Consider the following 12664-nt stretch of genomic DNA (forward strand, 5'->3'; position numbering starts at 1 on the left):
GGCAATTCCCTGTTGGGATGTTAGGGACTGGCATTAGTCCAAGGGCCTTCAGGTAATGCTGAAGTATAGTCTCAGCCAGACACCTTCAGTTGCCCCAGGATCTCCTTCTGGCCTCGTGTGACAGCTAGGTCCTTTGTGAAAGGAAACTGGATTGGAACAGAGTTAAATTTTTCAATACATGAGGACAAAAGGGGATTCAAAATGTTCTCTCCAGCAAGCCTGTACCCTGAGTCTTAAGGCTGGCAGCCACACTCTTAGTTTTTAACTGGTTAAAAGGAGCCCACCATTTTTGTTTGCTCCTGAGAGAAAAAACTGAGGACAACACACCTTAGAAATGAAAATAAAGAGTTAATGGTCTGCTTTTACTCACTCTTTAGATGAATCCCTTTCTTCACAGTTAATACAACAAAATATGTTGTATTTCTGCCAATGCACCAAAATATGTATCAGTATCACATTGTCTGAGATAGTACCTGGAGTTCTTTTTCTCATATCCAGGAGAATTAAGGAGTGCCGAAACAAGGGTGAGATTGGAGCAAAAGTTTAATAAGTGAAAGAAGAAAGCTTTTTGCAGCAGAGAGGGGGGCCCAAATTGGTTGCCCACCATGAGGTTAGGGTCTGGGTCTTTTATGGACTGGGAAGGAAAGGAATGTGCTTAGTCTGTAGGCTTTCTTACACAAAGTGTGATTTAGTTTGACTTGGGACCTTGGTTTGGGACCAATCAGGAGCTGAAGTGATGATTCATAGGGACTACTTAGCTAGGCCTGGACCTATCCCTGGGACAAATTAGGAGCTAAAGTAATGATTCATAGAGGCTCGGCTCACAGACCAAAGTGTGTCCAAAAAAGGAAAGGTAAGTGCCCACCAGAACCCACCAGAACCGACCATGTACATGCCCACAAAAGGAGAAGAGACAATTTCCTGTAAGCCTGCTGGTTATGCAAAGGACAAAAGCATTTCTATGTTAAGCCTTGTTCCCTTATTACAGTGGCTGTGGGAATATCATAGGCACAAAGAACAAAGGCATTTCTATGTTGGGCCTTGTTCCTTTATCTGCGTGGACCAGAGGTTTGTGCAAGTTTTCTTATCTGTGCCTGCCGCATGATGTTTCAGACTGTATCTGTTTAAAGGAGTTTTACCAAGGACCCACCCTCACTGCCTAACTTTTCTCTCTTATTGCCACACTGTGGGATTGGTGCTAAACCTGAAAAGAATCAGGTGATGATTTTCTTAGAACAGTGTACATTTTTATCTTTAGAACCGATAGACAACAGCCATAGCAATACAAACAAAATGAACACAGCAAGAAGTGTATTTATCTGGTTTACGGCAGAGTGAGAAGAATGTGGTAAGATTTCTCTGGGATTAGGGGCAGAAGTTTAGCCTGCGGAAAGCTTCTGAGAACAAAACTTTTAATTTGAGAAATTTTCCTTTTTGGGACCTGTATGCTATTTTCTGTAGATGTTTAGGTGCCTGGCATGTTTATCGTGATTGTTCCTATTAATCTTTCACCTAAACCCCTTAAGTCAAGGACGTTTTAATATGGTTCCACCTAAATATAAGTATTTAACGAAGTTATTTCCCTATATAACAAATGAGAGGAAACTGGGAATTTGTGTAAATCTTAGTCAGTAAGAACACTTTGACTCTTAAAGTGGGAAATGGAGGCCGGGCATGTTGGCTCATGCCTGTATTCCCAGCACTTTGGGAGGAAGAGGCAGATGGATCACTTGAGGTTAGGAATTCGAGAACAGCCTGGCCAACATAGTAGAACCGCATTTTTTCTAAAAATAAAAAGATTAATTGGGTGTGGTGGCAGGTGCCTATAATCCCAGCTACCTGGAAGGCTGAAGCAGGATAATGACTTGAACCTGGGAAGCGGAGACTGCAGTGAGCCAAGATGGTTCCACTGCACTCCAGCCTGGGTGACAGAGTGAGACTCTTTCTCAAAAAAGAAAAAAAAAAGGGAAATGGAGCTAAGCATACTATTTTAAAAGAGATGATCATAAAGTAAAAAGAATGACAGACCAGAATATAAATAACACTAACATGGAAAGTATATGCCTGCCTCCTCGTAGGTCTGAATAGAAACTAAAACCTTTAACATTCCCATCATTTTTTTGTACAATATAAATTGATGTTCTCCTCCTCCCAGCATGGGTCAGTTGTGATAAGAGTTGCCTACTTATATCTCTGAGCATTACCCCATATATAGTAGTTAAAAGTATGTGTGAAATAACTTTATTTTAAATATAAAGACTTTTTAGTTAAGAAAACTTAAAAATATAAGTCTCTTTTTCAAGCTTTACAATTATCTAAGGTACATTTGTGAGGGGCTATAAATTTTGAAAATGAACATATTCATTAGAATATTATTAAAGTCAAGCAACAAATTTTACTCAAGTTATCTATTTGAACATATTATAAAATAGCTGCCTATTTAGAACAACTGATAAACACATTCTGATTATGGTATTTGTAAAAGAATCTTCATAGGTTGTCTACCAAGCTTAATGTTAATACAAGTTTTTATTGAGAACAAAGTTCCTTTAAATATTTTGCATCTACAATTGGACTCTAAAACACAGATTTGGTTCTTTCTTTTGAAAGCAATACTTATCCAGATGATAATGGAGGAAAAAACTAATGAATCTAATTGAAAGTAAAAACTGGCTCTTTGTAACTTCTCTTCAGGGTATTCTACAATCTTACTGAACACAGCATGGAAACATCAAATCGATATTATTTGATAAGCATAATCTCTTTTTGATATAAGAAAATAATTTTTTCTGAAATAAGTATATATATTTTAAAGGCATAACAGTTGGTTATGAGTAAATTATTGTTTAATTAAATACTGAACTGTTATTTCTCACCATTTTTCACAGACATTAATATTTTCTCTTGGAAACAAATGCAATATGTTAAAAAATATCTAATAACTCTTTCCAACAGTCAAATTATATTTAATACTTCTTTAGACTGGTAAAATATAACATATTCTTACCAAAATCTTGTTTGTTTGTCTATAGGTAGGTATAAATGCATATATATCTTGAAAGTTTCTAAAGTACAGGAATTTATTTTTATATACAATCTTTTTTTATTGCATTTTAGGTTTTGGGGTACATGTGCAGAACATGCAAGATAGTTGCATAGGTACACACGTGGCAGTGTGATTGGCTGTCTTCTTTCCCTTCACCCACATCTGGCATTTCTCCCCATGCTATCCCTCCCCAGCTCCCCCCCTTCGCTGTCCCTCCCCTATTCCCCCCAATAGACCCCAGTGTGTAGTGCTCCCCTCCCTGTTTCCATGTGTTGTCATTGTTAATCACCCACCTATGAGTGAGAATATGCAGTATTTCATTTTATGTTCTTGTGTCAGTTTGCTGAGAATGATGTTCTCCAGATTCATCCATGTCCCTACAAAGGACACGTACTCATCGTTTTTGATTGCTGCATAATATTCCATGGTGTATATGTGCCACATTTTCCCAGTCCAGTCTATCATCGATGGGCATTTGGGTTGGTTCCAGGTCTTTGCTATTATAAACAGTACTGCAATGAACATTCGTGTGCATGTGTCCTTATAGTAGAACGATTTATAGTCCTTTGAATATATACCCAGTAATGGGATTGCTGGGTCAAATGGAATTTCTATTTCTAGGTCCTTGAGGAATCACCACACTGTCTTCCACAATGGTTGAACTAATTTACACTCCCACCAGTAGTGTAAAAGCGTTCCCATTTATCCACATCCTCTCCAGCATCTGTTGTCTCCAGATTTTTTAATGATCGCCATTCTAACTGGCGTGAGATGGTATCTCAATGTGGTTTTTATTTGCATTTCTCTAATGACCAGTGATGATGAGCATTTTTTCATATGTTTGTTGGCCACATAAATATCTTCTTTTGTAAAGTGTCTGTTCATATCCTTTGCCCATTTTTGAATGTGCTTGTTTGTTTTTTTCCTGTAAATCTGTTTGAGTTCTTTATAAATTCTGTGTATCAGCCCTTTGTCAGATGGGTAAACTGCAAAAATTTTTTTCCCATTCTGTTGGTTGCCGATTCACCCTAGTGGCTGTTTCTTTTGCCGTGCAGAAGCTGTGCAGTTTTATTAGGTCCCATTTGTCTATTTTGGCTTTTGCTGCCAATGCTTTTCATGTTTTTGTCATGAAGTCCTTGCCTACTCCTATGTCCTGAATGGTTTTGCCTAGATTTTCTTCTAGGGTTTTTATGGTGCCAGGTCTTATGTTTAAGTCTTTAATCCATCTGGAGTTAATTTTAGTGTAAAGTGTCAGGAAGGGGTCCAGTTTCTCCTTTCTGTACATAGCTAGACAGTTTTCCCAACACCATTTATTAAACAGGGAATCCTTTCCCCATTGCTTGTTTTTGTCAGGTTTATCAAAGATTGTATGGTTGTAGATATGTTGTGTTGGCTCCAATGCCTCTGTTCTGTCATCTGCAAATGGAGACAATTTGACTTCCTGTTTTCCTAATCAAATGCCTTTTATTTTTTTTTTTTCTTGCCTGAATGCCCTGGCCAGAACTTCCAATACCATGTTGAATAGGAGTGTTGAGTGAGGGCATTCTTGTCTTATGTCAGTTTTTTATGAGAATGCTTTCAGTTTTGCTCATTCAATATGACATTGGCTGTGAGTTTGTGATAAATAGCTCTTATTATTCTGAGGTATGTTACATCAGTACATATTTTATTGAGAGTTTTTAGCATAAAGCACTGTTTAATTTTGTCAAAGGCCTTCTCTGCATCTATTGAGATAATCATGTGGTTTTTGTCTTTGGTTCTCTTTATGTGGTGTATTACAATTATAGACTTGCATATGTTGAACCAGCCTTGCATCCATCAGAATGAAGCCTACTGATCATGATGGATAAGCCTCTTGATGTGCTGTTGCAATCAGTTTGCCAGCATTTTATTGAAGATTATTGCATCTATATTCATCCTGGATATTGGCCTGAAGTTTTTTTTTTTTAGTTGTGTCTCTGCCAGGTTTTGGTATCAGGATGATGTTAGTCTCATAAAATGAGTTAGGAAGGATTCCCACTTTTTGTATTGTTTGGAATACTTTAGGAGGGAATGGTATCAGCTCCTCTTTGTACCTTTGGTAGAATTCAGCTGTAAACTTGTCTGGTCCCGGAATTTTTTGTTTGTTTGTTTGGTAGGCTATTCATTGCTGCCTCAATTTCAGGCCTTTGATTGAGGGATTCAACTTCTTACCTGGTTTAATCTTGGAAGGGTGTGAGTGTCCATGAATTTATGCTTTTGTTTTAGATTTACTGGTTTATTTGCATAGAGGTGTTTGTACTAATCTCTGATGGTAGTGTGTATTTCTATGGAATTCGTGGTGATATCCCCTTTATTATTTTTTATTGCATCTATTTGATTTTTCTCACTTTTCTTTTTATTAGTCTGACTAGCAATCTATTTTGTTGATCTTTTCAAAACACCAGTTCCTGGATTTATTGATTTTTTGAAGGGATTTTTGAGTCTCTATGTCCTTCAGTTCTGCTCTGATCTTAGTTATTTCTTCTCTTCTACTAGCTTTTGAATTTGTTTCATCTTGCTCCTCTAGTTCTTTTAATCATGACATTAGAGTGTCAATTTTAGATCTTTCCCCATTTCTCTTATGGGCATTTAGTGCTATAAATTACCGTCTAGACACTGCTTTAAATGTTTCCCAGAGATTCTGGTACATTGTGTCCATTCTCATTGGTTTTGAAGGACACTTTTATTTCTATTTTCATTTCATTTTTTATCCAGTAGTCATTCAGGAGCAGGTTGTTCAGTTTCCATGTGGTTGTGCGGTTTTGAGTGTTTCTTAATTCTGAGTTCTAATTTGATTACACTGTGGTCTGAGAGACTATTTGTTGTGATTTCCATTCTTTTGCATTTGCTGAGGAGTGTTTTACTTCCAATTATGTGGTCAATTTTAGAATAAGTGCGATGTGGTGCTGAGAAGAATGTATATTCTGTGGATTTGGGATGGAGAGTTCTGTAGATATCTATTAGTTCCATTTGGTCCAGATCTGAGTCCAAGTCCTGGATATCCTTGTTAATTTTCTGTCTCATTGATTTGTCTAATATTGACAATGGGGTTATATACAATCATTTATTATAGATAATGTAACTAATTAGATTTAGAACCACAATACAAACTTTAGAAAGACTTTCTAGTAGCCTTAATGTCCAGCTGAGAAAACAATATGGCACTGTTAAAATGTTTTGAAAGTTTATCATTTAAAAGAACATTCAGTTTGATTAGAATTTTCTGTATTATTTAATGTAATGTTTTAAATTTAGTGGAAATAGCCAAAATATGAGGGACAAGGTACTGCTATTGAGACTACTTTTCCTTTACCATTTTTTCTCACTTTTCTTTAGCAGTTTTTAAAGTGTTGTTCCCCTCAGCATCATCTTGGAAATTATTAGAAATGCAGATTTTCTGACCCCTCATCTGACCTGCTGAAAGAGAGAATCTGGAGATGGGACCCAGAAATCTGTGTTTACACACAGATAAAATGATTCTCTAAAATAGTGGTTGTCAAATTTCAACATGCATTAGAGTTGCAGACCATCTGTGTAACTCTAATGCATGTTAAAATTTGGGAATCACTATTTTAGAGCAATCATTTTATCATTTCTTCCATGTACATTTATGTATCTGTGTATGCATGTATGTATGTATATATATATAATTTGCAGGACTCTTGTCCATGGAGAATCATTATTTTATTTGCATATAATACCTTTTAAAGAACATTATTCTTGCTTTTATTATCCTTGCAGTTTTTCTCATTGGTTGACGACTTTAATCAGTGATTATATGAAAATTATTATCTTCACTGAAGGATCTACTGAATAATCATTTTAACTCAACTATATCGCATTATTGAGAGCAATCCTTTTAATGTAAGTATGACGTCTTTTCTCATTTTCTTTGAAAATATAGTTATAATATTAACATAGACAGGTAAAGAGTAGCTGACTTCCCATTTTTCCCATAGTCAGATGGACCATAGAGTTTTGATAGGCAGAGCAATTACATTTTTTATTGTATAAACATCCATTCATATTCCTTTGTGAAATCTTGGCAAATTGCTTGCTTTGCTTTGCATTTCTAGATAAACTTATTTATTTTTATTTTTATTTTTATCTGCATTTCTTGATAAATTTAACCAGTTGAATATTAGCAACCACTTTTTTTATTTTGGTGTTTACTATAGTCAGATACACTGCAGGCATACTAATAGGTTAAGCTAGATGGGAAAAGTGTTAGCTTAAAGGATAAGTCAATTGGGAGAAGACGAGCCAAAGCAAGATTTAAATATTGTCCAATGTGAACTACTGCTCATCTCCACATTTTGAAAACAATAATTAGAAATTTCATGTTCTGTTCTCCTGTTGAGGTTTATGTGGAAAATTATTGAAGAGTTTCTGCCTTGAATTTTGACTTTTAACTCATGAAAATGCAGGTTTATAGTTCATACTCAATAAACACACTTTCAGTAACTAAGAGCTGGATTGTATTCAAGATAGTATTAAAAGCAATGTGGGTGGCTTTCTTGCAGTTTTTCCACCTTTACCATGTCATTCATCCAAAGTTTCTATTTGGCCATAATTTGTGGTTCAGAAAATTCAAATTAAGTTTCCCCACAAGTTTTCTAATGTGCTATTTTGATATATGGTGATTGACTCTACTATATGTAGTTAAGTATTGAGTCATAATCTACATATTAAGATAAGTCCTTCTATTTAATGCCCTAATTGAAAATTGTACTAATAACATTACATTCATACTGTACGTTATATGAAAATGAGCAGTAGCTGTGCCAAAAGAAGCATAACATTATTATCAAATCTTGATTATTCATGTTAGTAGAGATCAGCATTGTTGGAGGTATGTATAGATTCCAGATCAGTACAAATCACTTATATTTACTCCACTGTGACATATATTGTATTGTATTTTGTGCTTATGTATATCTATATGTGTATATATGTTTGAATGTATGTTTATTACAAAGTATAATTATGCTTTTCTCTAGGGCTAATTTTAGTGATATGATAACTCAAAATTTGTCAGTTAGTAATGATATGTCAATAAAATAGACTTGATTTTGAAAACAAGCTTACATAGTTATGGCTAGAGAAAGGTTGAAAAATGCCCTAACTGGTTATTAAAGCCCTGATTTTGACAATTGAATAATATGTTGCTCATGCAAGGACACCATTTCCCCACATCCTAGCAAGTTGTCTTCACTGTTTCTGTAATTATGAAGAAATATTAGGCCTAAACTATTTTATATATGTTTATATGTGTGTTTATATATTTTATATGTGTGTTTATATATTTTATATGTGTGTTTCTAAAGCTCATAGATAATTGAAAAGACTAGAATGTCTGGAAATCACTAGCATGGATAATTAAGTGGCAATTGGAAAGTTGCACACCAATGTACAGCTTTTCTACACCATTTTCCTGGTGTAAAGTGAAGTTAAATTTTGGGCCTCTTTCTTATCTTTACAAGATCTTACTATGATTCTGTTTGGGAAACAAAATCCTGTCTTCTCCCTTCCCTGATGTATAGAAACAGATCCAAGGTGTTAAGTAGGGCTTCCTATTTCTTGGTTTGAAGGATAACTTTTTGATCAAGGACTTCTGCATTTTGGCAATTATTTATTTTAGTTATGTCTCTGGATGGTTTTATTTGTATATAAAGGTCCTGTCAACTTTTGTTTGGGGAAGAATTTGTAATTTCAGTAATGTTCCATTATTTTCAGATCAGAAATGATTTACTTGGAGATTGTAGGTCTAGAATTAGACCATTGAATTTTTTAAAATTTTTACTCATATCGACAATGAAAATTTGCCATTAAGGAAAGCAAAATTTATATTTGCAGAACAAATTTGACGTGAAGAAAGAATTTTAGAACTTTTGCTATATCAATTAAAATCTTACAGTTCGTGTGTGATATTTAAAAAATATTTATGAGGTAAACTGTTTTTCTTCCTAAAACCTTTACATGAAGCCAGCCAGTGTTATGAACTATTCCTTTTCTAGATTGATAATTTGAGCATAACAAACTGTTAACTTCTAATAATTCAGTGATAATTTCAGGAGAAGGAGTTAGAAAATAAGATTGCCAGTTCTCATTGCATGCTGTATTACCTCATGTAGCATCTTGCTCTTTCCAATGCCCTAAAGATACTATATAAATAATTTCATTCAATAGATGAATTACCAAATTCTGAGACCCTGATATGTAGTCAATTTGGTCCATCTATCTTTAAGGATTCATATAGATATTCACATAGCTGATCAAACTGTACAAACATTAGTTATTAAAGTGGCTTAAAACAAGCATCCAGTTTCATGGGTCATTTCATTGTATAAAAAAAGGAAATATTCAGTCTGTAATTCATATTTGTAGGGCTTATATACAGAGAAACAGAATAGGTTTAATTTTTGCTTCTCACTAACACAGATATGCTGCTGCTTAATTGACCTTTTGCAAAATGCATGGATTATCAAAGTAGTCCATGTAGATGTCAAATAAGATGATTCTTTTTGCTCTAGTTCTATTAGCGAAATATATAATACTAAATTTCAAATATTTATATACTGTTTTTATAGGCAAAATATGAATGCTGTCTACACAAATCTGTCTTAAGCTTCATATTGTCTTTTATTTCTGGAAGTCAAGAACAAATGCCTAACCCAAAACTATGTCCATGTTGCATGTTCTTTACTTTCCGAGATTTATTTGTTTAGACAGCTTATTAGCATACATGAAGATCCATGTAATCACTCAGATTGTACATAATTATATCTACTTGCATTTATACTGTTTATACACATTATTAAATGTTAACTTCCTAACATTCCCTAAACTATAAAATTATCTGAGCATATTATTATATTGCACATCTGCAATGACCATTTTTTAAAGCTCAGGAATCTTGTGGGTTTATATATTCTTATTCTCATTTCAGGTACAAATTTAGTAGTCTCATCTGTTTTTTATTTTAAATTGACATTCCTTCAACTAACATTTTTAAAGGGCTGCTGGGCATATAGAAGAGGTAATAAATTAGGTACTTTCCTTATTCTTAAGGAATTAAATGAATTTATACTCTAATAGAGGACTTCAGTAATATTCTTTAAAGTAAGAGCAGTTATATATATGAAACTGAAAAGTATATGAGAGAGTGATCTGATGCTTATGGATTCAAGATTATATATATTGTTTGTAAACACTATGCTATTAAGTCCCTTGGTTCTAACACAGAAACATGCTATCTGGTCTCACTTTAAATTCATGATAATTAATCTCAATGACAGATTATGGTTATTCTATGTATAAAATTTATATCACCAAATAAATACCATCATGATAATAGTTACATGAAAAATGATTGAAAAAGGCCACAATTTATATCAACAGTAATTACAACTCCAGAAAATTCCTGAGAAATCTGTTTGTATTCATCAATGTGTCTAACATCTTTGACATAATAATTATGGCTTTTATTTCACTTTTAGATTTAAACATGATTAAATACATTGGTAATTTCCTTCCTACTATTATCATGATTTATGTCGAGGGTAAGTCTATTTTTAAGTTTTTCATATGCTTTAGCATTGGTTTTAAGGTACTGACATATTTCCTCCTAATATTTTGCTTGCAGTCTAGGTGATCGACTGACTTCACAATGTCTGAAATTAGATTCAGCAATCTAACTTGGGATCAAGTTATAACACTGGATCAAGTGTTAGATGAAGTAATTCCAATTCATGGAAGGGGGAATTTCCCCACAATGGAGGTAAAACCAAAAGATATCATTCATGTTGTGAAAGACCGACTCATAGAGCAAGGAATTATTGTTAAAGATTCCAGATTGAATGGTTCCATAGCAAGTTACATACTTGCACGCCGTAATGGAATCAGCTATAAGGATCTGGATGTTATTTTTCGTGTTGAACTTCCCAGTTACCAAGAATTTCACATTGTTAAGGATGCAGTTCTAGGTTGTCTACCAGACTTTTTACCAAAAGGTGTTAAAAAGGAAAAGATGACCCCATATATTATGCAAGAGGCTTATGTACAGAAGTTGGTTAAGGTCTGCAATGAGCATGATCGTTGGAGTCTTATTTCCCTTTCAAATAACACTGGGAAGAATTTAGAAATGAAATTTGTGAGTTCACTCAAACGCCAATTTGAATTTAGTGTAGATTCCTTTCAAATTATTTTGGATCCCATGTTAGACTTCTACAGTGACAAAAATGCCAAGCTAACCAAAGAGTGCTGTCCTGCTGTAATAGCTGAAAGCATGTATGGAGACTTCCAGGAAGCAATGACACATTTGCAATACAAGCTTATATCTACCAGAAAACCTGAAGAAATTAGAGGTGGTGGCCTTTTGAAGTACTGCAACTTGCTGGTTCATGACTTCAAGCCAGTTTGTGTACTTGAAATGAAAAAACTGGAGCGTTACATGTGCTCTAGATTCTTTATTGATTTTCCTGATGAAGTAGAACAGCAAAAGAAAATTGAATCATATCTCCACAACCATTTTATAGGTGAAGAAAAGAGCAAGTATGACTACCTTATGACCTTGCGTGGAGTTGTGAATGAAAGCACTGTTTGCCTCATGGGTAATGAAAAAAGACGGGCTCTTAACCTAATTACCATGACGGCTTTAAAAGTACTTGGTGAACAGAATTTTTTGCCCAGTACAGAAAAAGTAACTTGCTTTTATCAGCCTGCTCCACACTTTGCAGCTGAGGCAGTGTACCCTAATTATTTAACATCTGGGCCACCACCCATTTTCTTTCAGCCATACCACCCACTGCACTTTCATGGGTCAAATGGTATGGCTTAAAAAACATACATGCAACAACGGAAACTTTGCTTTAATTAAACACTTCTTAAAAGCAAGTTTCCAAATTACGTAAAATTCCAGTATATTCTTATTTTTGTACAGTTGCCAATTACTTTCAATTAACTACAGTTGATAGAATAGCAGTTACCAACTATTTTTGATCAATAAAGCCATCATAGTAAATACAGTGTCTGTAGACCAACCACTTTAAATGGTTTTCAAATGTTATTGACTGTAATAACTTTCAAATATTGTTTTCCTCTTGAAATGATTTTTAAATTTTCTGACTACTTAAGACTTTCAAATTTACTGTGAAAAATACATTATAGATGCCTGCATCTTTGACTAAAATATAAAAAAAAGATTCACGTTTTAAAATTCAGATGTACAGTGAAGTACCAAATTTTTTATATTCAATCAGTTCCTTTGCTACATTTAGTTCTTTTTTTTATATCAAATATACCATCATTGAAATTTTCAGTACTTAACAAAAATGCCTAATTTCAAAAAAATAGATTCAGAAGACATTAAAACCCTGGACTTTTCAAGATTTTTTTTTTTTTTTTACAATTAGGTTGGATACAAAAATCCTACTATAGCTTAAAGGAATGCTGGGAAAAATGATTCTGTAAAGCACTGGACATTAGTAATTTGTCATCTATATGACAAAGCATTTAGTTAATTTGTGAATTTGAATAATAATATACTGCTGTGCAGCTGCTACTGTGATCAGATACAAGGTCTTCTGCCCCTTAAAA

The 12664-nt window shown here is 34.1% G+C and overlaps 1 protein-coding gene across 2 annotated transcripts in view; it reads left to right on the forward strand.

Moving 5' to 3' along the window:
• The window catches only part of TENT5D (terminal nucleotidyltransferase 5D), a 105283-nt gene extending 93015 nt beyond the window's left edge, over positions 1–12268 (forward strand). Inside the window, exons 3-4 of one of the 2 annotated variants that reach the window (XM_035288648.3) lie at positions 6809–6931; positions 10713–12268. In XM_035288648.3, coding sequence (XP_035144539.1) covers positions 10737–11906 — 1170 coding nt within the window. In that variant the 5' untranslated portion in view covers positions 6809–6931; positions 10713–10736 and the 3' untranslated portion in view covers positions 11907–12268. The remainder of the gene's footprint in view (positions 1–6808; positions 6932–10712) is intronic. The other variant, XM_035288647.3, reaches the window with a different exon arrangement.
• The last annotated feature ends 396 nt before the right edge of the window (positions 12269–12664 follow it).

Source organism: Callithrix jacchus, chromosome X (genome assembly GCF_049354715.1).
Source record: "Callithrix jacchus isolate 240 chromosome X, calJac240_pri, whole genome shotgun sequence".
Lineage (NCBI taxonomy): Eukaryota > Metazoa > Chordata > Mammalia > Primates > Cebidae > Callithrix > Callithrix jacchus.